The 20167-nt window shown below is 44.7% G+C and overlaps 3 protein-coding genes across 6 annotated transcripts; 1 reads left to right on the top strand and 2 right to left on the bottom strand.

Moving 5' to 3' along the window:
• Positions 1-27: 27 nt before the first annotated feature.
• On the bottom strand, positions 28-7219 carry rbmx (RNA binding motif protein X-linked). 3 transcript variants are annotated; one of them, XR_012963312.1, is made up of 10 exons: positions 5086-5194; positions 4676-4801; positions 4083-4189; positions 3826-3991; positions 3594-3734; positions 3298-3412; positions 3001-3129; positions 2826-2920; positions 304-404; positions 28-176 (listed from the first exon to the last, which is right to left on the bottom strand). XR_012963312.1 is itself a non-coding variant. In XM_076148888.1 (9 exons), exons 2-9 carry the CDS (start codon positions 4782-4784, stop codon positions 1674-1676), a joined length of 1188 nt encoding a protein of 395 aa, XP_076005003.1. In that variant the 5' UTR covers positions 4785-4801; positions 6846-7219; the 3' UTR covers positions 1356-1673. The 3 variants fall into 3 exon arrangements, 2 of the variants coding, with proteins under 2 accessions (XP_076005003.1, XP_076005002.1); XM_076148888.1 differs by lacking the exons at positions 28-176; positions 304-404; positions 5086-5194 and adding exons at positions 1356-1999; positions 6846-7219; XM_076148887.1 differs by lacking the exons at positions 28-176; positions 304-404 and adding an exon at positions 1356-1999 and having other exon boundaries at positions 5086-5195.
• A 277-nt stretch (positions 7220-7496) lies between these two features.
• Positions 7497-15275, top strand: tm9sf5 (transmembrane 9 superfamily protein member 5). 2 transcript variants are annotated; one of them, XM_076148885.1, is made up of 18 exons: positions 7497-7797; positions 8396-8463; positions 8567-8660; positions 8756-8883; positions 8991-9120; positions 9442-9569; positions 9683-9794; positions 9904-9983; positions 10080-10185; positions 10389-10439; positions 10752-10884; positions 11199-11318; positions 11412-11469; positions 11568-11727; positions 11864-12015; positions 12120-12231; positions 12463-12634; positions 14203-15275. In XM_076148885.1, the coding sequence occupies exons 1-18, from the start codon at positions 7507-7509 to the stop codon at positions 14268-14270; spliced, it is 2163 nt and encodes a 720-aa protein (XP_076005000.1). In that variant the 5' UTR covers positions 7497-7506; the 3' UTR covers positions 14271-15275. The 2 variants fall into 2 exon arrangements, with proteins under 2 accessions (XP_076005000.1, XP_076005001.1); XM_076148886.1 differs by lacking the exon at positions 10389-10439 and having other exon boundaries at positions 7498-7797.
• Positions 15276-17886: 2611 nt separating this feature from the next.
• On the bottom strand, positions 17887-19221 carry gpr101 (G protein-coupled receptor 101). Its single transcript, XM_076148889.1, has one exon. It carries the CDS (start codon positions 19216-19218, stop codon positions 17887-17889), a length of 1332 nt encoding a protein of 443 aa, XP_076005004.1. The 5' UTR covers positions 19219-19221.
• Between the last annotated feature and the right edge of the window lie 946 nt (positions 19222-20167).

Raw genomic sequence — 20167 nt, forward strand, 5'->3', positions numbered from 1 at the left:
TAAATCAAAATCACAACACAAAAAAAATAGGTAAAAGTTTTTTCTCATCTTTATTGAAAACACCATCAATAATGACTTCCTGTGAAATCTTCTGTCTGCGTTCCGCCGTCTTGCACGCCGTTCCGAATGCAAGGATCCACCTCTGTCAGTCTGCAAACAGAAGCCGGGACCAGAATCTGGAAGACAGCAAATATGAAAACATCATTACAAATGATTTGAAAAAAACATGGCCGAAAAATTTGATTCCCGTTCTCAGTGCATACAAGATGTATCTATCAGCCTAATTAGTCTTGGTATACACACCTGCTCTGGTATGCAGTGGTTCCATTGGTGCACTAACTTGAGGACACAATACTCTGGGATGGATAAGTTGCAAAGGCAGTTGCCTGGAAAGGCCGTTCATCCTACAATAAAAAAAACATCAAATTACCATGTTGCCACTCTTAATCATGTATTCACCAGAAATATGACAATGTTCCTGCAATCCACGGTCCGATAGTGTTTTGGCTTCTGTGAGTGTATCCGGTTTTCTCGTTAGGATGACGACGTTCTCCCAGAGTCTCCATTGTTTGAATTGGCATGCTTGTGGAGGGTTTCCATTTTGCAAAAACGGCTCTTAATTTAAGAAAAAGTCTTACAAAAAAAAACTTCAGTAACATACATTACCCCATTACCCAATGTCTATACTTAGGCTTTCAAAAGCCACTGATACCAATCACTGTTAGTTAAGTTGAACGATTGGTAAGGCACAAAAACATCTTCAGCGACGTGTGTTTTCTCAGTCGGTAAAATGGCCGTGACAGATTCATTGTTGGCAAAGGACGAAACGTCTTGGGCTGTTGGTGTATTTTCACAATATAAACTGATGAAATGAACTACTATGAAATTGGCACAGTGAGCAGACCTTGTCTTTTTTGTCCTCGGAGGCAAAAGCTGTCGTGAACATCAGCCTTTGTGTGGAGATTGCAACACAGGACATTGAGAAACTCAGAGATGAGAAACAAAGAGGTTTGCTTTGCTTACCAGCTGTTGACTATCGGCCGACTTGAATAGAATCTTGCATTTGGTTGTTGTGGCCTTTGGTTAAGTCGTTGCATGCCACCATACTTTGGCCCTAGGGATCCATTTCCAAGGGAACTACATCGGAAAATGTTGACAGTAACACTTGCCTTATGCCCCTAAAACAATAGGGACCAGTTGGAAGCACATCTGTGTTCAGAATGAGGTCACTTGACGACTTAACCGGCACGAGCAGGCTCGGCTAAGTTTCACAAAGCACTTCGGAGAAGATTGTGTCATTACTTTACATTTATGTCACCGCTTCTTGTCTTGTTTCGGATATCGATGAGCAGTGGTCAAGATGTCAATAAAACCTTTATTAGAGTAGGAAAGCCAGACTTTAGGGCATTGCAGATTCCAACAGCACTGAATGTACAAAAACTAACACTCACTTGGTAACTGTACCATTACATGAGCAAGTGAAATACTAATTTAAAAAAAATGATTACACTTAAAAAATAAACTGGGAAAGTCAAGATAAACAGTTGAAAGGTTAAGCTTCATATTCCACAGAGTTAGAAACCATTTGTCTTGTTTTCAGATTTCTCCCAAGACATTTGTTAACGTAGCGTACAGACTTGACGTTTGCGTCGATGACATTTCCGTGTCCATGTTTAGTATCTGTTGCGAGCCATTCCTCTATCGGCTCGACCGCCGCCGCGGGCGCCGCGGCCACCACGAGGCCCTGCACGACTCGAGCTGCTGTATGAATCACGTGGAGGGTAGCCTCTATCAACAGGGGGAGCTGGCCCCCTCTCTTGCCTGCCCATTCGCTCACCACGGCTAGGTGGGTATTGGTCACTCCGACTGCTGGGGTAACTGTCACGACTGCCATAGCCATCCCGGGAACTGCTGCCATAGTCATCATAACGACTGCTTCCACTGCTCCCACCATAGGATGGTGGGGGGCCCCGTGAAGGAGGGGCGCTGCGAGAGTTACCTGCAGGGTCAATGGGTCAGGTAATTGGCAAGGTTCAATTTACACATTTACTTGCACGGTCAAGTGCTCATTTTGTTTGGCCAATGAGAATTGTACCTTGTAGCAAACTCTGAATGACACATCTATGTCCCCCATCTTGTTACTGACATATAATGTTACAGTTTAGTTATTAAGGGCAATAAGCAATCCATTCCTAGGGAGCAAGGGGGCAATGGTACCCATTTCTGCATGCCATTCGATTGAGAAGCCATTTCTCCTTTCAGAACTCCAAGTGATAGAACTGCAGGAAAGCACGTGGGTTTCAAAGTTGTCTTGATGGTTTTGTGATGCTTACTCCTTGAGGGAGTGCTTTGGTAGTGCCACAGACACTGGGTGCTCAAGTGAGGTTTCCAAGAACATTTAGGGATTCCTTACGGTTGACAGCTCCCTGGGGCACATAAAGTAGTTTGCTCTATTTATGCCGATATTGCCACAAGCGCCAATTCTTGCGATGAAGGCGGCAAAAATATGGATTGTCATTTGCAGACACTGATGTCCAATAGAATTTCGTGGATCAGGGCTTGGGAATTGAGAGACCAATGCTGAGTATTGCTATGAATATGAAGATTGATGCAACTTGATTGGCTGGTCAGGGATTTGCTGAAGGACTAGAAAAGGTGTTTGAGGCTGCCTGAAGTGCCATTTCTTCTGGGTGGGGGAAATATCTGCAGCTTCTTCTTGAGATGTGGCAGTCAATGCTACACCTTGGTTGGCAATTAACTATGCATCTCTTGGGTGCACCACGGTGGTGATCTTCTCTTATTACACTCATGTAATCATGTCTTACCGTAACCATCATATGAGTCTCGATAGGAGCCACCGCTTGGACGGTCCATATAGCCCCTGGGCTCGCGGCCGCCTCCATAGCCGCCATCACGGTCACTGCACAGCGGGGACGGTTGTTAGTAACAACCCGAGATCAGATCCGAATCAATCTTCTTACTCAATGGAACCAAACACACCTGTATCCTCTTGACATTGAGCCGTAGTCATCTCTGGAGCTAGAGTTGGAGTATTCTCGATAAGAATAATCTCTTTGAGGGGGTCCATAGTCTCTGGACTCCCTGGAGTTATAGTCCCGCCCCGAGTAGCTGTGAAACAACCAGAAATAAATGTTCAGATGATTACAATTCAATGCGTCTAATCATAGGTTTTGAAGCCAGTACAAGTGAATACCAGTAAACTTCTGCGATGTTCACTAAGTGAATCAACTACTGGATCAACATTTGTTCGCGTATGAAAATAATTCAGATTCCTACCTTTCTTTTGAACTGTAATGGTCGTCTCTTGGTGATGGATAATCATCCCTCCTGGACATCATGGAGTCTCTGCGAGGTGGTGGACCATAAGGATCTCTGTCTCTTGACATGGGTGCTAGAAAATAAAATATTTTTATTAAAATAAAATAAAGAAAAATCTTCATAAATTGCTTTACAGATTACAAAATGCCCAGAGAGTTTGACAACTCTTCTAGGTACATGCAGACAACAAACTAGTATTAATTTGGGTTTGTTGAGACTTAAAGTAAGAACCTACAGTATTTGTTCACACTTACGCCTGCTAATAGGACCAGACGGTGCTGATCGCTTTGGTGGGGGGCCTCCATTATGAGATGGGGGTCCTCTCTTCATTGGAGGGGGTCCTCTGGATGATATCCCTTTAAAGAAGGGCTCACTCCCGCCATTGTCATAGTAGTCTTTGAACAGACAAAGAACATATGTTAAGTGGGTCAACAGGTTAAACAGGTATTCTAATCACAAAAATCAAGCAAACCAATTGGTTTATACCTCTGGATGGTGGCCCCCTCATGCCACCAGGACCTCCCCTGGACCCTCTAGGTCCTCTGGGTGGACCCCTGCTACGGGAGTGTGGGGGTGGGGGTCCTCGTCGTCCTGCACTCTCAAATTGAGGTTTGGTAGCTTGCTCCACTTTGATAGGCTTTCCATCAAGAGACTACAGTGAAGAGTCACAAATCACATTTTCAAGCACATTCTTTTGGAGATTAGGGTAAATGTTTGCCTACTGAATCAATAATACTCCTTACCTTTCCATTCATCTCATGGGCTGCATCTTTTGCGTCAGCTGGACTTTCAAAAGTAACAAATGCAAAGCCTCTGGATTTGTTTGTTTCGCGGTCTTTCATCAAAAGAACTGAAAGAAAGAGGTAGTTTATGAGATTAGATTGAAGATTGAGGAGACTTCACTATGATTTGAAATTGTAGAAAAGAAATTGCAAGAAATGCAAGAAATTGCAAGAAATGAAATTGCATTTCATTCATCATGGTACCTAACTTATTGCACTTCTACTCTAGCTCTAGTTATGCTCTTAGCTGTTGGTTGAGAAGGAAATGCGCTTACGGTTTTTTGTGACCTGAAGTTCTTTTATCTACCTTTGTTGAACACACTTATTGTAAGTCGCTTTGGATAAAAGCGTCTGCTAAATGATCGTAATGTAATGTAATGTAATGCAAGGTTCTAACTAATTAAACAGCCTTTGTTGTGACTACTGGTTTGGAATGAACCAAAACCTCACGAGACAACTGGCTCAGTTCTCTTATTTCTAACACACTTATGAGTTAAATCTTGACACCAAAGGCAAATCTGAGGATCAAATGTTTGTAATTGCTCCGTTCTCACCTTCGACAATCCTTCCATATTTGCTGAAATACTGCTCCAGGGCCTTCTCGGTGGTTTCGGTGTTAAGACCACCGATGAAGAGCTTCCCTGGTCGGTCTGCCTCCGCCATACTGCTTTAAACACCACCTACAAATAAAAACAAGGCTGGTGTTAAGAATGGCCACTGGGAGACATTTACAGGGGGAGACATGCGTGTTGCATTGTTGTTGTAAAGGCGGCTATTTTGATGTTGCGCTGCTAAAATTCGCAAAATGGCGATAAACGTGAAAACACAGTTGAAGCTATTTGGCTAACGCTACGCAGCTAATGCTGTAGCTACGGGCAGGCTATTGGCGCGTCAACAGCAAACACAAACAAATGATTTCATAATCGTTATTGCTCGGTTCACAAACATGTATTTACGGCGTTACCTGCACTGCACGCTGCTTTGTGTAAACTGCTGAATGGACGGTTGTCTTCCACTCCGTCGCGCCGCTGTTCTTATTCACCTTTTGAAAGTGCGGAGGCGCAATGGGCGTGTTGACTCAGTGCTGCCCTCTAAAGTACAATTGTTGTCTTCGTCTCTGTGATAAGTGTAGTCTTTCTCTTCACCGGGAGTTATTGGGCTCATACTAGTATTTTTTCCCCCCCTTCCTTTTTAACACTTACCACAAAAACAATTTAACATTCCCTAAATGTAAAAAGGACACACACGTCAGGCCCTTTGTTGTCCCCCGAGGATGGACCGCTGGGTTTTAGGAACATGTTCAAGTGGCATGTTTTTGTTCTCATCAGCATAACGCACTAGATGGAATTAGATAACCTCCCTTTGTATTCTTTATCCAGAAAACATAAAATTAAAAAATCAAATCTATGTTCAACTGTACTGTCTCATGTCTGGTAGAAAAATGTTCACTTGGTGTAGGTTACAGACGACAGCATCAACAAACAACGTGATGTCATAAACAATGATGTCATCAAAACTAGCAAAGTTACAACAATAATGTCACACTTATACATGAATTGTTTATACATTTCATTACAATATGAGCCATAAGAATCATATAGTTCATCTTACATTCCGGCTCTGGATCAGGCGAGGAGATTATTATCAACCTTCAACATTAAGAACACGAAGGAACATTAAGGATTAACTACTTACTATGGCCATGATATAGTAAACTTAAAAACATGTTCCTTGTAATTCCTCTTTTTATTCATATCCTTTTCCTTGTCTCCCTTATTCTTCTGGAATTTTCTTCACTCTTATGAACCAGTTGTTTCAGAAAATCTACATTCTTTGCCTTGCATGAATTTGTCCTTTTTATCAGTGTTCCATCTTGTACCAAATTCTTGTCCTGATGTAGCGGTGCCATAGTGGTGCAGCTACAGTCGGAAGGTTTCAAAAGCTTCACCTTGAAGTCAGAGAGGTGTACTGTACAATATCTTCTAGGCAGCTTTTCAACCATCAGTGTTCTTTTCACCAATGCTCATGTTGCTCTTTATAGAGATCTTTCAGCAGAAGTTTAGCGCGCGAGAGGACTGGTGCTCAGACGCCAAGGTAGATGCGAGTTGACTGCTTAAAATGCCTCATCTGGTCATTGTCTTGTCTTGCCATTTCATGTTGTATGTGAAAGTATCTGCTTCTATATTCCACTGCACGATGACAGCCCTCTAGAGCATCATAGTAAAGATCCAGGTCTTTCACCACAAAAAAATAAATAAATAGTCATTAAATTTGAAGGAACCACACGTCAGGCCTTTCGTTTCCCCCGAGCAAGGACTGTTTGATTATAGCCACACATTCAAGTTTTCCTAGGTATAGTGGCACAGTGTTGTCCTTTTTGGCCTCAATGTGTCACTTTTTGGGTAAGGAGAAATCTGAAAACATTCCCCGGATGCTCTTTTATGGTTGTACATAGGTTTTGACGTTTCAGGTAATGTTATGCTTTGAACAAACAAATCAATTCATGACAGGAAAGTTTGCAGTTTGCAGGGTTTTACACCAGAGTGACAGCTATTAACTTTTTTCTGATAACGTGATTTATTTAGTAACATCATCAATCTAAGCACAGCAGTGTGTCCTTCAAACTATTTCTTTAATATGAGATTTTTTTATTATTATTTATTACTTAATATCAAACTAATAAGGGCCACATTTAGATTTACTTAAAAATGCATCCATCCTCACCTGGAATTGATACACAAACCACTTGTTCAATCTTGATTTTCAAGTTGGACTATCCTCGCCTCTCCCCTTTGCCTCAATGGTCCGCCAAACAGGCCTAACAGGTATTGCGTATTTGCAGTTGTTGTTCTTGTCTCCTGTGCTTCTTTTGCATATATTGGCACAAAGAGGATTCGTCCTGTAGGTTCCTGGATTGACAGCAGGCCACGAAGCAAAAGTAAAGGGAGATCTGTGACCTTTTATAGAACTGTCGTATTTATTCTAGATCACACCTTTATGGCGTCACGCTTGTGTGCAATGTAAATGTAGATGTCTTAACGTAAGAGTACAAGTTTAAGGAGGAACTGATAAGCAACGTCACTCTTAATGCTACAACTGTTAAGTCAAATAGGAGATCAAACATAATATCCGAATTGAACTTTCAAAGTAAAATTCTGACATGACGCGATACCAGGCGGGAAAATGCATTTTCAACAATTGTCCTTGCAATATATATCTACCATGGTTGCATATAAAATATACTATAGCATTGCTCGTTCATAAAAAGTCACACAAATCAATATCGCAAAACACGCAATCTATCATAACTATCTATGACCGCTTTTACTCTGAAGGAAATCCGTACAACATCCGATCCTTCCAACGTCACAAAGCTAGCTGCTGAATGTTATCCGCTGGTTGCCATACAAGTCAGCCCAGTGGTTCTGCGTTTCGACAGGAACACGGCGAAGAACCCCAAACGCTCACCTCTGGAGAAGGAAAATACCCACGGGTGACACCAGAAGACCGAGCTGCGAAGTACCGGGTCCGCGATACAATGAAGAAGCGGATACACTTGAGTTTCGTGCTGGTTTACCTCCTAGTCTCATGTTTCCATTCGTGCTCGGCGTTCTATCTTCCGGGTTTAGCTCCTGTGAGTTTCTGCGAAGAAGGCAAACAAGGAGAGGATTGTCAGGTAATGTACGGCGAAATTACAAGAGTGACGTTGTTCCTCTGACGCAGTGGCTTTTCTGAACACTTTTACATGGGTCATACCCCTATCTGTATGATGTTTCCTCTCCGTGCTAGCTAGCCTCCCCTCCTCCTTAGGCCTCCATTACTGCACGGGACCGGAGAGCTCTCAAAAAATGTTGTGATGCATAGCTAATGCTTTGTGTTTACGCTGCTGGCGACACCAAAGACAAACGAAATAGCTGTCATTTTACACCTGACAGCTCAAGTTAATAACGGCGCATGTGTAATTTAAAGTGCGATACAAAGATTGAAGGATTACACGCCTTAATGATGACGTTTCCTGGTCAACTCAAGGTAACAAACTAGTTATTATTTATCAGATGTCAAAATCCTGCGCACTCTGGGGACACAGATACAAAAGTCTTCGTTAATGAGCTGATCGTTTATTCCGTATTACATGATATGTGTCGATATGAAGGACACCCAAACAAGCGCTACCCGCCTCCTGGCTGCCTCTGGCTCATGTTCGCCCACTGATCATTCTCCAGAAGTTCGACGGCGGCTTATGTAGACTAACTAAAGTGTTGCTCCTTTTACAGACAACAATCGAGCTGTTTGTAAACCGCCTGGACTCTGTGGAATCGGTGCTGCCTTACGAGTATGACGTGTAAGTGATGTCCCATCTTCCAAGTGACTTAACTGAATGGCTTTTAACTCTTTGTCAATATCATCTTCTAATGCTGTATGCCAAACCTTCAATTTGTTTAAAGGTTTGACTTTTGCAAGGATGCCAAGGAAAAGAGACCATCTGAGAATTTGGGACAGGTGCTGTTTGGTGAGAGAATTGAATCTTCACCGTACAAGGTGGGAATTAGCAGAGAACACTTTTGACTCTAAAGAGAAACGAAATTCTTTCTTGTTTTAACTCTCCCTTTTCCTAAACCTCTCCGCTTTTCCAGTTCACCTTCAAGCAAGAGGAAAAATGCAAAGCAGTATGCACCAAGACATACAAGAAGGGCAACCAGGAGGATGCCACCAAGTTGGACTTCCTCAAAATGGGAATGCAGCTCAACTACCAACACCACTGGTCAGTTAAAAGATACACTGTGTGTGTGTGTGTGTGTTTACTTACTGTGTGGTTGAATAGATGAATGGAACCGGTAAATTAAGAATATTGACTCACTTTTTGTTCAGGATCATTGACAACATGCCGGTGACGTGGTGCTACGATGTGGAGGACGGTCAGAAGTACTGCAACCCGGGCTTCCCCATTGGCTGCCTCGTCACTGCAGACGGCCGTCCGAAAGACGCCTGCGTCATTAACGTGAGTTGCGTGCCCGTCCCTCGCAGCAACAGTGTGTTTTATCGTTAGGTTTTTGCTCATTTGTCACTGGGCAACACTAATGACTGTGTAGTGATTCTTATTCTGATAATTCAAGTTATCAAGCATCCACAAAGTTAGTTAATTTTACCCAAATAAATAGTGGAATGTTGCATTTTGTCATTAACCTGATGATGTAATGTTTGATATTCCGCAGTTAAGTCCACCAGTAACTCAAGAAAGTTAAAATTGAATGTGTCATCTATACTTGCAAGTACTTGCAAAGATGTCTCTTCAGCCTGTATTTGTGTTTTTCTTCCCCAGTCTGAATTCCACAACAAGAACACATTTTATGTCTTCAACCACGTGGACATCAAGATCATGTACCACAACGGCGCAGGAGAGGGATGGAGCGGGGCTCGCCTGGTGACCGCCACCCTGGAACCCAAAAGGTAAAAGTCAGCCCCAATCTGATTTTGCAACTCGTCATCTGAATGTCACCGTAGATTCTTTTATAGACACGTGTATTCATTCTGAGTAAGAATGTTGTGTATTTTGCACACAGCATCAACCACCCAACCACCGGCATAAATTGTGAGGGAGCTGCTCCAATGGAGGTCCACGGGGACTTTGATGGTGACGTGACAGTAACGTACACCTACTCGGTCTCATTTGAGGTAGGCGTCCCACCTGTATGCATCAGATGAATGTGGTCAACCAAAAATATGGAACAAACTACATTTCGCCATTGGAAGGAGGCACAATATTTGTATTTTTCTTTCACAGGAAAACGAACTCATCAAGTGGGCCTCCAGGTGGGACTACATCCTGGTCTCCATGCCTCACACCAACATCCAGTGGTTCAGGTAAGAGGCGACCTTTTCACACTGTCCGACCTTTAACACACCGGCTTCCTTCACGCCCGCTGATTCACGCTGCGCTTTATCTCCCGTGTCGTCCAGCATCATGAACTCCTTGGTCATCGTCCTCTTCCTGTCCGGCATGGTCGCTATGATCATGCTGAGAACCCTGCACAAGGACATCGCCAGATACAACCAAGTGGACCAGGTAAAGGCCGTCACAGTGCACAAGCTCACAAATCTCAGTCTCATTGTTTCCTCGTCTCCCATCGGGTTCCCGAGTCTACACGAGTATCGATGGAATTCGCCTGACGTCTCATCTTTATCACACTTCTTTGGCATATTGATACATTCTGCACACTGAAGCCTGCAGCCTTCCCACAAATGTAATCATTTTGTTACATTTCACAGGTAGACTTGATAAAGGTTTCAACGACTGAAAGGAAAACCGCTCTCCTCTATGTAAGCTCATCAAAGGCCATTTTGAGCAAAGCAATATGTGGGAATTAAATCAGGTGTTTGGGTATTTTGTTTTGTTTTGTTTTGTTTGTAGTCGCTAATGTGCCAGATTAGCAATAGGAGCTTACACACTCACACCAGATTTTGCAGCTTTTTTTGTAAACTTCAACTCACTTCAGATCATTGTGGGAGCAGGTGTCAAGTCTGTGCGACCTCCTTCACTTCCTGGTGGTTGGCTCACGGTTGACGTCACCATTTACAAACGGTGACCTCATCCGCACGATTGTAACTCGCCGCGTGGCTTTGTTTGCGCAGGAGGACGCCCAGGAGGAGTCCGGCTGGAAGCAGGTGCACGGGGACGTGTTCCGCCCCCCCAGGAAAGGCATGTTGCTGTCTGTGTTCCTGGGACAGGGCACCCAGATCTTCATCATGACCTTCATCACACTCTGTAAGGAATGTGTTAGTGTGTGTTAGTTTGTAGCGCATACACAGTGTAGCATTTTAATCGCACCACCGTGAAAGTGGCGATATTGAACTATAAAGGGATAGAATCAGTCAAAACATCTCACCTGCTTACAAGCACCTTCATTTTCAAACCAATTTCATATTTAAACTGCGAGCGATCTTCATGTACAGCACATGTTCCCCCCCGAGTTAGGAGGGCCGATAAAGCCGTCTTTGTATTTATATTTCGCCCGCTTAAAATGCAGTTGCGCCGACCTACTGAATGAGCGCACTGATGGCTGTTTGTCCTTCCCGTAGTCCTGGCCTGTCTGGGTTTCCTGTCTCCAGCCAACAGAGGGGCTCTCATGACGTGTGCCGTGGTCCTCTGGGTTCTGCTGGGTACTCCTGCCGGCTACGTGTCCGCCCGCCTCTATAAAAGTAAGCCTTAAGCAAAAAGGCGATTGAAGTCTTCACAGCCTCAGTGTTATTTTGACCTGATTCTCATTCCTCCTGCTCCTTTTTTGTCCACAGCATTCGGAGGCGAGAAGTGGAAGACTAACGTGTTGTTGACGGCGCTGTTGTGCCCGGGGTGGGTGACCTCGCCTCCTTCCTGTTTCGTAGTTTTATAGAGTATCGGATTGCTGAGCGCTTCAATATTATGTGTCTTTCCGCCTCCTCCTCTTCTAGTATTGTGTTCGCGGACTTCTTCCTCATGAATCTGATCCTGTGGGTTGAGGGCTCTTCGGCAGCGATCCCGTTTGGCACCCTGGTGGCCATTTTGGCTCTGTGGTTTGGAATTTCCGTGCCTCTCACATTCGTCGGTGCCTACTTTGGATTTAAGAAACACGTGAGTCTGGCACACGCCGGGTTGTAAAATTTGTACGCCATGAATTATGCACATTGCTAACAGATGAGGAAGACTACGCTGCATGTTGACTGTGTGTGTGTGTGTGTGTGTGTGTGTGTTCTCTGTTGCTGTGCAGGCAATCGAGCAACCAGTGCGAACTAATCAGATCCCTCGTCAGATCCCGGAGCAGTCGTTCTTCACTAAACCCATTCCTGGTATCATCATGGGCGGGATCCTGCCATTTGGCTGTATCTTCATCCAGCTCTTCTTCATCCTCAACAGCATTTGGTAAAACCATAGGAACGCTGCCTCTTGCTGATTGCTCAGAAATTTCAGTTTTTCTTCACAGAAGCAGGCAACATGTATTGATTCCTTCTGTTCCTCATGTTTAGGTCTCATCAGATGTATTACATGTTTGGCTTCCTCTTCCTGGTTTTCATCATTCTTCTCATCACCTGCTCCGAGGCCACCATTCTGCTCTGCTACTTCCACCTCTGTGCTGAGGTACCTGGATGTTTTCACAACAATGTTATTACGTTGAACATAAAATGTGACTTGGAATAGTACCTGATCCTCCTCTGTGGTCTATTCATAAATGAAAACCTGTTTATTGCAGGCTCCATTTTAGGGTAGAGTTTTCCATTGAACATTGAACCTGTTTGTTTTTAATGAGTGCATACCTGAGCTGCCACGTCAGCATTCCTGGATCTTAATGCGTGTAATGTTTGTTTCCAGGACTACCACTGGTGGTGGCGTTCCTTCCTGACCAGCGGCTTCACCGCCGTCTATCTCTACATCTACGCCGTGCACTACTTCTTCTCCAAGCTGCAGATAGTAGGAGCGGCCAGCACCATCCTCTACTTTGGCTACACTCTGATCATGGTGCTGATCTTCTTCCTCTTCACAGGTGAGGCCTGAGACGACACACACACACACACTACTTAGTCAGCATTAGTGTATTTTCCTTACGACAAGAGTATGATGTGATTAGTGGAGGAGCTGTAATGGACGGGTGTGCAGGTTTGTTTGCATAGTGTGCCAGTAAACCAACCATGTAAGTTCCAGTGCCGTTTCTTAAGTTCCAGGATCCCCATCCTGCTCACACTGATCCTCAAACCTTTTGTTTGCTCCAACACTACACCAAAGCCCAACCTATGCAATCAGGCATAATGCTGTCAGTTCAGCAACACTGTTTGCATAGAATTGTAACTTTCCCATTCAGCTCTCTGTAATCTGACTGTGGGATATGAGAGGAGAATGGAACATCCAGCAACTTAACACACAAATACAAATGTAGCTTTTCAGGTTTATTTGGGTCGGATTGACTTGTCAACTGTTTTGCCATCAGTGTAGTTTTCTTTCATTAGCTTTTTACCTGTAGATCAAAAAGACTCAGCGGCTACATTCATTCATTGCTGCGGATGATAATACGCCTACACACACTCAGTGTTCCCGAGTGTTGTTCTTAGAGCAAATTCTCTGTCCTGGCACTTAAAATCTAACCGTGTCACTAATGGTGTATGCATGAAGAACAAAAGGGAGGGGACATCCAACACCGTCAACACCGCCTCTCTCTCGTCTTTGTGTCCGTGTTAATAAAGAGTGATACAGGTCGACATGGTAACGGCATTCTCTGGCCCTGTCCAGTTTTTTTTCGCTCGCACACCCACTCAGATGAGACTAGGAATGTTTTGAGTAAAGAGGATAATAAACCAGACGTGATAACAGGGAGCATGAGCCGCCGGTTTACAGCCGCCCCAGAACCCCGCACATCTCTGCTCTGCTGGATAATGAAACACTTTGTGCCGCTCTACTGTCATGCGGCCCGATGAGCGTTAGCCCGTAGCCCCGCTCGTCTCTGCAGCAGTCTGACACTATCTCAATGCGGAGCTATGAGTCGCAGCGGGAGGAGATGTCACAAGGTCATCACCCGCAATATAATCCACAGATTCCAAAGAAAGACGATCAGTTCCGCGCCCTCCCTCCACAGTTTTGATCTAAATAATCCTAATCGTATTTTTTTTAGCATTTTCTTTGAGCGGTCTGATAAACTAATCTAGGGTTTCTACCAATCTGGCTTTGCCTCAAACACGGCTCAGTACTGCCGTGTTTAACTGCTCCCAGACAGACGGCCGTACGTACCAAATGGGAATCTTTAGTTCGTTCAAGCACTTGGTGGAGTGTTTCAGGTGGTAATACTTGCGTTCCTTTTTATGTAAGGAAATACGTAGCATTGTTTCAAGCGTTGTCTGCTCTGGTTGGTGCACGTTTGCACCAACCAACCGTATCGGCCACTCCCAACTCCAAACGTGAAAAGGTCACATACATCACACCCTGTGAAGTGTGAACTGGTGTATGTCACCTCCCTGAGCCGGGTGACTGATCTCCTGTGCCTCGGATGTTTTAGGTTCTGTCAGCATGGTGCCTTGTGTCGTTCTGATCCTGTGTAATAACCCGACTGTCTTCTCCTCTCAGGTACCATCGGCTTCTTTGCCTGTTTCTGGTTTGTAAATAAGATCTACAGTGTGGTCAAGGTGGACTAGAGGACTGCAGGAAAGTCTTGACTCCCAGGTTGTCCCAGTACTGGCCTCTCCAGTGCTGGCTTTGAGAGGCAGTTGTCCAAACGGACCCGAACTGAGACACTTAAGTTATCACGCAACAGACCTGAAGAGCAGAGCCCGTCCTCCTTTTGTGCTTTAAACTTCTTTTGCCCTTTGTTGCTGATGTCTTTTTTTTTAAATAAATCTTTGTTCACTGATGACCTAATAGTTTTCTGTGGCACCTTGAACATCAGTGTGTGTTCCAGTGATCAAACCGTCTTGGTGAGCAGCTTGTTCTTGGGGGGGGCTCGGCCCTAATGGAAGAAGCTGATTGGTTAAAGTTTTGATTTCTAATGAAAGTAAAATCTGTATTTTTCTTTTATATTCTCCTGTGGCTACATGTCATTTTTTTCAACTTCTGTATTTCTGTAATAATGGAATGTGTGTGTGTGTGTGTGTGTATGTATATATATATCTATAGTGTATATAGACAGAGAGCGCGCAAGAGAGAAAGAAACTTGATGATTGTCACTGTCATTTTTTTCTTAGAAGCATTTTGTAGGTGAAGGCAGAGCTTTAAGCCCATGAATATTAATATCCTGCATTGTAGCTCTGAAATGGCATAACATTGACATTGTTATGATACATTTCCATCCTCTCATATTTGATGGCTGCATTTTTAGTTTGCATATAAGTAAAGGGCACACGTAGCTATGAAGCACACATGTTTCATACAAGACACAACCACAGCTGCACACACACTCGTAAGCTGATCATCACGACACGGCTGATTTGTTTGTCCACAGTCCAGATTCTCACCAAGTTAATCACAACGGAGACCCAAGAATTAACCGATAAATTACACAAATCAATGCACCCTTTTATTAGATGCTAATCAGCGGTCTACTGAACTGTAACTACATCAAACACTGCTGCCTTTTGCTTTAGCAGTGTGGAGCCGTCACCCAAGGTGATAACATTTTTACAAATAAATGCATTTATTTGAAATTGGAGTTCATTTCTTTGAGTAGTGGAATTCATTCATGATCATTTTGTACAATGTCGGTGACATTTTCCTTCTGACCACATGACCATCGGCATCTGTTTCCATTATTTATTTCTGCTCTTAATAAAGAGCTTCAGCCTCTCTTTAAACGAACATACTAATACAACATGCTGTGGTAAGCAGAGTGGGATGAGTCCATGAGAGGACTCATCAGAGGAGAAGCACAGGAGTAACTTTTCTTATCTTATAATTGGATAGCGTGTGTGTGTGTGCACATGGAGTTGGAATGAGCACCATTCCTCCTCTCGCCTCCAAACGTGGCAGAACCAGTGTTCAGTGTTCCAGCATGTGCATAGGGGGCTTCTACATTTACATTTTAATTTTAATTTGCAATAAACTATGCAAATGTGGGAGATGGGAGACATAAATGGATGACATCGAGACACAATACTTGATAGTCATGAATGATGTCACTGCATGTCATAGGGCTTTTAAGAGCTAAGTCATTATTTGATGTTTATATAGATTTGAATGACAGTCGTCTTGAAGAAGCCAAACAATAAGGGAGGGGAGAGGGTGAAACTAGGAGAAAGAGCCTTTGGGTGCTTTGTTCTTATCATATTAACCATGAATCCATTACATTTAGGAGATGGAAGAAAAGATATGTTCAAATAATAATAATTGTGTTTAGACCGTCATTGTATTTCAAATGAAATGTGTCCTCTGCCTTTATCCTCTTAGAGGAGCAGTGGGCAGCTTCAGTCCAGAGGCTCCAGACCTTCAGGTGCCTTGGTTCAAGGGCAGTGGCAGCAGATCAATCTAACATGCGAGTTTTGTTGATTGTTGTGGGAGGAATCTGGAGGAAAACCAACATGAGTCAGACTTATATAACCCATCCACGTGACCAACCTACATACAAAGCACATATCTGTGAAGAAATAGCTTTTTAATTTTTTTACTTCATATAACATTTTACACGTTTCATACGTTTTTTGATAAACAACACAGACAACCTGATGTTGGACAATCAAACTTGAACTAATACAAAAGCACAATAGAATTCACAAAAATATGTCATTCTAAAGCACTTATGAAACATTGATCATTTTCTGTACTTGACGATACGTTACATTACTGTACCCCTCACAGAACAGCAGTCTGCCTTCTTAGTACACATTTTGATTGTCAGTGAGTATTAGAATGTATAAATGCTCACTCTCACACACGCACACACACACACATATAAAACAAATAATCAAAACATTAAACATTCTTTAGCCACAGTCAAGAGAAGCGTACAATCCTCCGTGTCCTTCATTCTGTTAAAGGCCTTGCACAGCCATGGAACACCCACACAGCTGTTTTCACTCATGTTGGCTGATTAGACTCCTTCCCACTACTGTGTGGGTGTGAACAGACTCTTCCTGATGCTCATCTCACTGCACACCATAGCTCTGCTGCTCCTTCTTAGACCTCAGTGACATTAAACATCAGTTCCAGGTCTAATTAGGAACAACCTGTGTAGGTTTGCAGGGAACCGTGCTCCACACGCACACACGCGCGTCATGCAGCCGCTGTACATTGTAACTGGCTCTTGGTGTCCAGTGGTTGTGTTATCTCACAGAAAGACACTTACAAAAACAGGAAACACTGAGTAAAAATACAGCAAAACACTGGAGTAAGAGGCAGATTTCACACATCAACTTTAAAAGATTATTTTTTTCTGTGTGTGTGTGTGTGTGTGTGTGGTCACCCAGTCAAGGAAAGGGAGTTGCCAACTGTCTTGCTTTCTAAACAGGCACAATAATTCAACCCGATGTTCGTCTATTTCTCCGAAGGCGCTTTGAGACGAAGAAGACAAGCAAAGACAGGGACGCACGTAAACACACAAATGCTCTCTTGGGTCAGAAGAGCGAAGAATAGAAATGTTCCACCTCACGTTTTCTACACAACCATACCCTGAGTTCGGCAGATGAAAAGGGACGGTACATCCTGTGCCCTCAGGCGGCATCACTGAGTACATAACACCACTAGATACAATGTTTAAAGGAGGTGGTTGTGCAATTTACAACAGATCTGCAGACGGACAGGACAAGGAAATACAATGTATGTTCTAGTTTTACCGTTTGGTCCTTTAAAATATGAACTGAGATTCACATATAAGGTGACAAGGTAAAGGAAACAGCGAAATTTGTGAAAGTAAACAGATTTAGATATCTAATCATTTACAATTACAACTGAATTTACATATAAAACCATTTATAAATCTATTTGGTTGTCTTAGAAATGTGACCACCTGGTGAAAATAAGACTTTCTTTTGAGTGATGCAAACTCACACAGCTACTTTGATACATTCATAATTCAACACAGAATGGATCAGGCCCCATTTTCAAAGAGAAACACTAACGTGAATAACTTCATTGAGGTGATCGAGTCCCGTAATGTTCACTGGGATGCGGTTGAAGCAGCTAATACTATTGTTCCAAACACAATGTCATTATGAACATTCCTGCCGCCTACAAAGCATATTTGCTTAGATGTGACCACACTGTATGCCATCTCATCAAATGAGAGCAAATACCAGCATGTGACCTGGTGAAACATCCGCTTGTTCATGTGCTTTGCTTGCTGTGGACCGTGAGCTCCTTGTCAGAGCTCAGGCTAATGGACGTGGTCTCTTTCCGGCTGTCTCTGGACTTGCGGTCAAACGTCGGCGAGGAGGACGTGGTGCACTCTTCCCACGTGCGCAGAGGGAAGACTCGAGCCGCCAGGCTGGGCAGGTGAGCGGGGGCGCCTGCACGCCCGTTGGTGGCCGTGAAGCAGCTCTCCACCGCCGAGCTCTGGTTGGGACGACCCTGCTTGCAGAAAGGCGCACAAAGCAAAGCCAGGAACTCTTTCCTCACACTGCGGTGCATGTATCCGTAAATGTAGGGGTGTAGGCAGCACTGCAAGAAGAAGAGCACAAGGGCAAGGGAGGACAGGCAGGGGGGGACAACAGCCCTGGAGTTCATGGAGACAGTATTGAGTATACTGTAAGGCCCCATGCTGATGATATATGAGGCCATGATCACAAAAACTACCCGAGCAGCCTTGCAATGGTAGTGAAATCGTCTGTGTCTGCCTCGAACAGAGTACCCCCTGGCTGAGGAGGGGCCTTCAGAGGGCTGGGCGTGTTGGGGTGGCCTCTGGGGGCTGGTAGGACAGGGTGCCTGGAAGTCCTGCGGGTGAGGCTGGACGTGGGACTGCGTCTGGATTGGGTGCACGAGGGCGTTCTGTCTCCGGGCCGCTCTGAACACCATCCAGTAACACCCTAACATGATGAGCACAGGCAGCCAGAAAGAAAAGGTGGACACCATAGCAGAGTAGGACAGACTGGAGGACCAAACCACCGAACACACGTTGTGACGACGGTCGAAGTCGATGGCCCCCCAGCCGTAGAGGGGAGGCGTGCTCTGCAGAAAGCTCAGCACCCAGGTGCAGATGATGAGGTTGGTGCCTAGGTGAGGGGTCATCCGAGTGGGATAGGACAGCGGGTGGATGATGGCCAGGTAGCGATCCACAGAGACGACTATAATGGTGTTGACCCCGGCGAACGCAAAGAGATGCATGAGCACCACCAGGGCCTGGCACAGTCGGGCATCCAGGGGCCACACGCCCGGCGCGGTCGCCGCAATCGCAAAGGGCATGACCAGTACGGTCTGGAGGAGGTCTGCCAGGAGGAGGTTCAGAACGAAGCGGTTGGCCACATGTAGGAGCTGAGGCTTCCTCTGGAAAACCAGCAGAACCACCACATTCCCAAACAAAGAAACACACACGATGAGGGAGATGAGCACCATCTTCACCACGCTGTCAGCCGTGGAGGACCAGAGTGGATCCTGACTGCCAGGCTCCCAGGGAACATGGCTGAAATTGGTGCTCATGCTGGGTGCCTGAGAGCTTGGCATGGTGATGATCCCAGTCAGTGTGTGTGTGTGTGTGTGTGCGAGTGTGTGTGTCTGTTCTCACATCCAGCTGGCCTCACCTTTAGTCAGTTTAGTCTCAGAGATGTGAAAATATAAACTCAGGCGTAGCTTTTTGGCTCCTTCAGGTGCTAAAGTGAACATGCATCACCTCCATCTCTTGCAGCCACAGCAGCACAGCAGAGAACACGGATCGATCATTGTGATCAGTGATTAAATCCATTATGATTCTCCTGTTCACCAGGGGGGCCTTTATTGTACTTGCAAGCCTCCATCTAAGAAGCGGGCTTGGAAAATGGCAATTTATCTGCTGGCGACAGAAATCTCACAGCCGGATCCGTCACCACTTGGCTGCCCAAACGGTGACAAACATCGCATATGTCTAACGTGTAGATGGCGCATACCTCGAAATGTCCACAGATGCGACATTTTGCCGGAGGTGGAGGAGGAGATGAAGGAGGAGGAGGATGAGGTTGATGATGATGCTGCTGATCCTGATCCTGCTGCTCCTGCTGCTGCTGCTGCTGTTCGGTCTCCGTCGCTCGTCGCTTTTCATCGCTTTGCTCCCATTTCATCCGCCGCTCCAGTCAATGGCAGCTTTCACGGCTCAGCTAACATACGCTGCGTGTCTTCACCCAGCGGGGGTCTCTCTCATCCACACCAGCACATCTCTCTCTCTCTCTCTCTCTCTCTCCCTCTCTCTCTCTCTCTCTCTCTCTCTCTCTCTTCCCCCTCTCTCTTTCTCGATCGCTGCTCTTTCGTGGCAGATCGAGACGTTTATTATTTCATCAGCTCTGATTCATCCGACGTGTCTTAGTCTCATACTTACAGTCTCCGAGGTGTCAGGGAAAACCAAGGGTACCTGCACCTCTCTCTCTCTCTCTCTCTCTCTCTCTCTCTCTCTCTCTCTCTCTCTATCTCTCTCTCTCTCTCA

Source organism: Genypterus blacodes, unplaced genomic scaffold, assembly GCF_046128005.1.
Source record: "Genypterus blacodes isolate CSIRO-AG114 ecotype Tasmania unplaced genomic scaffold, CSIRO-AGI_Gbla_v1 ptg000044l_1, whole genome shotgun sequence".
In the NCBI taxonomy this organism is placed as follows: domain Eukaryota; kingdom Metazoa; phylum Chordata; class Actinopteri; order Ophidiiformes; family Ophidiidae; genus Genypterus; species Genypterus blacodes.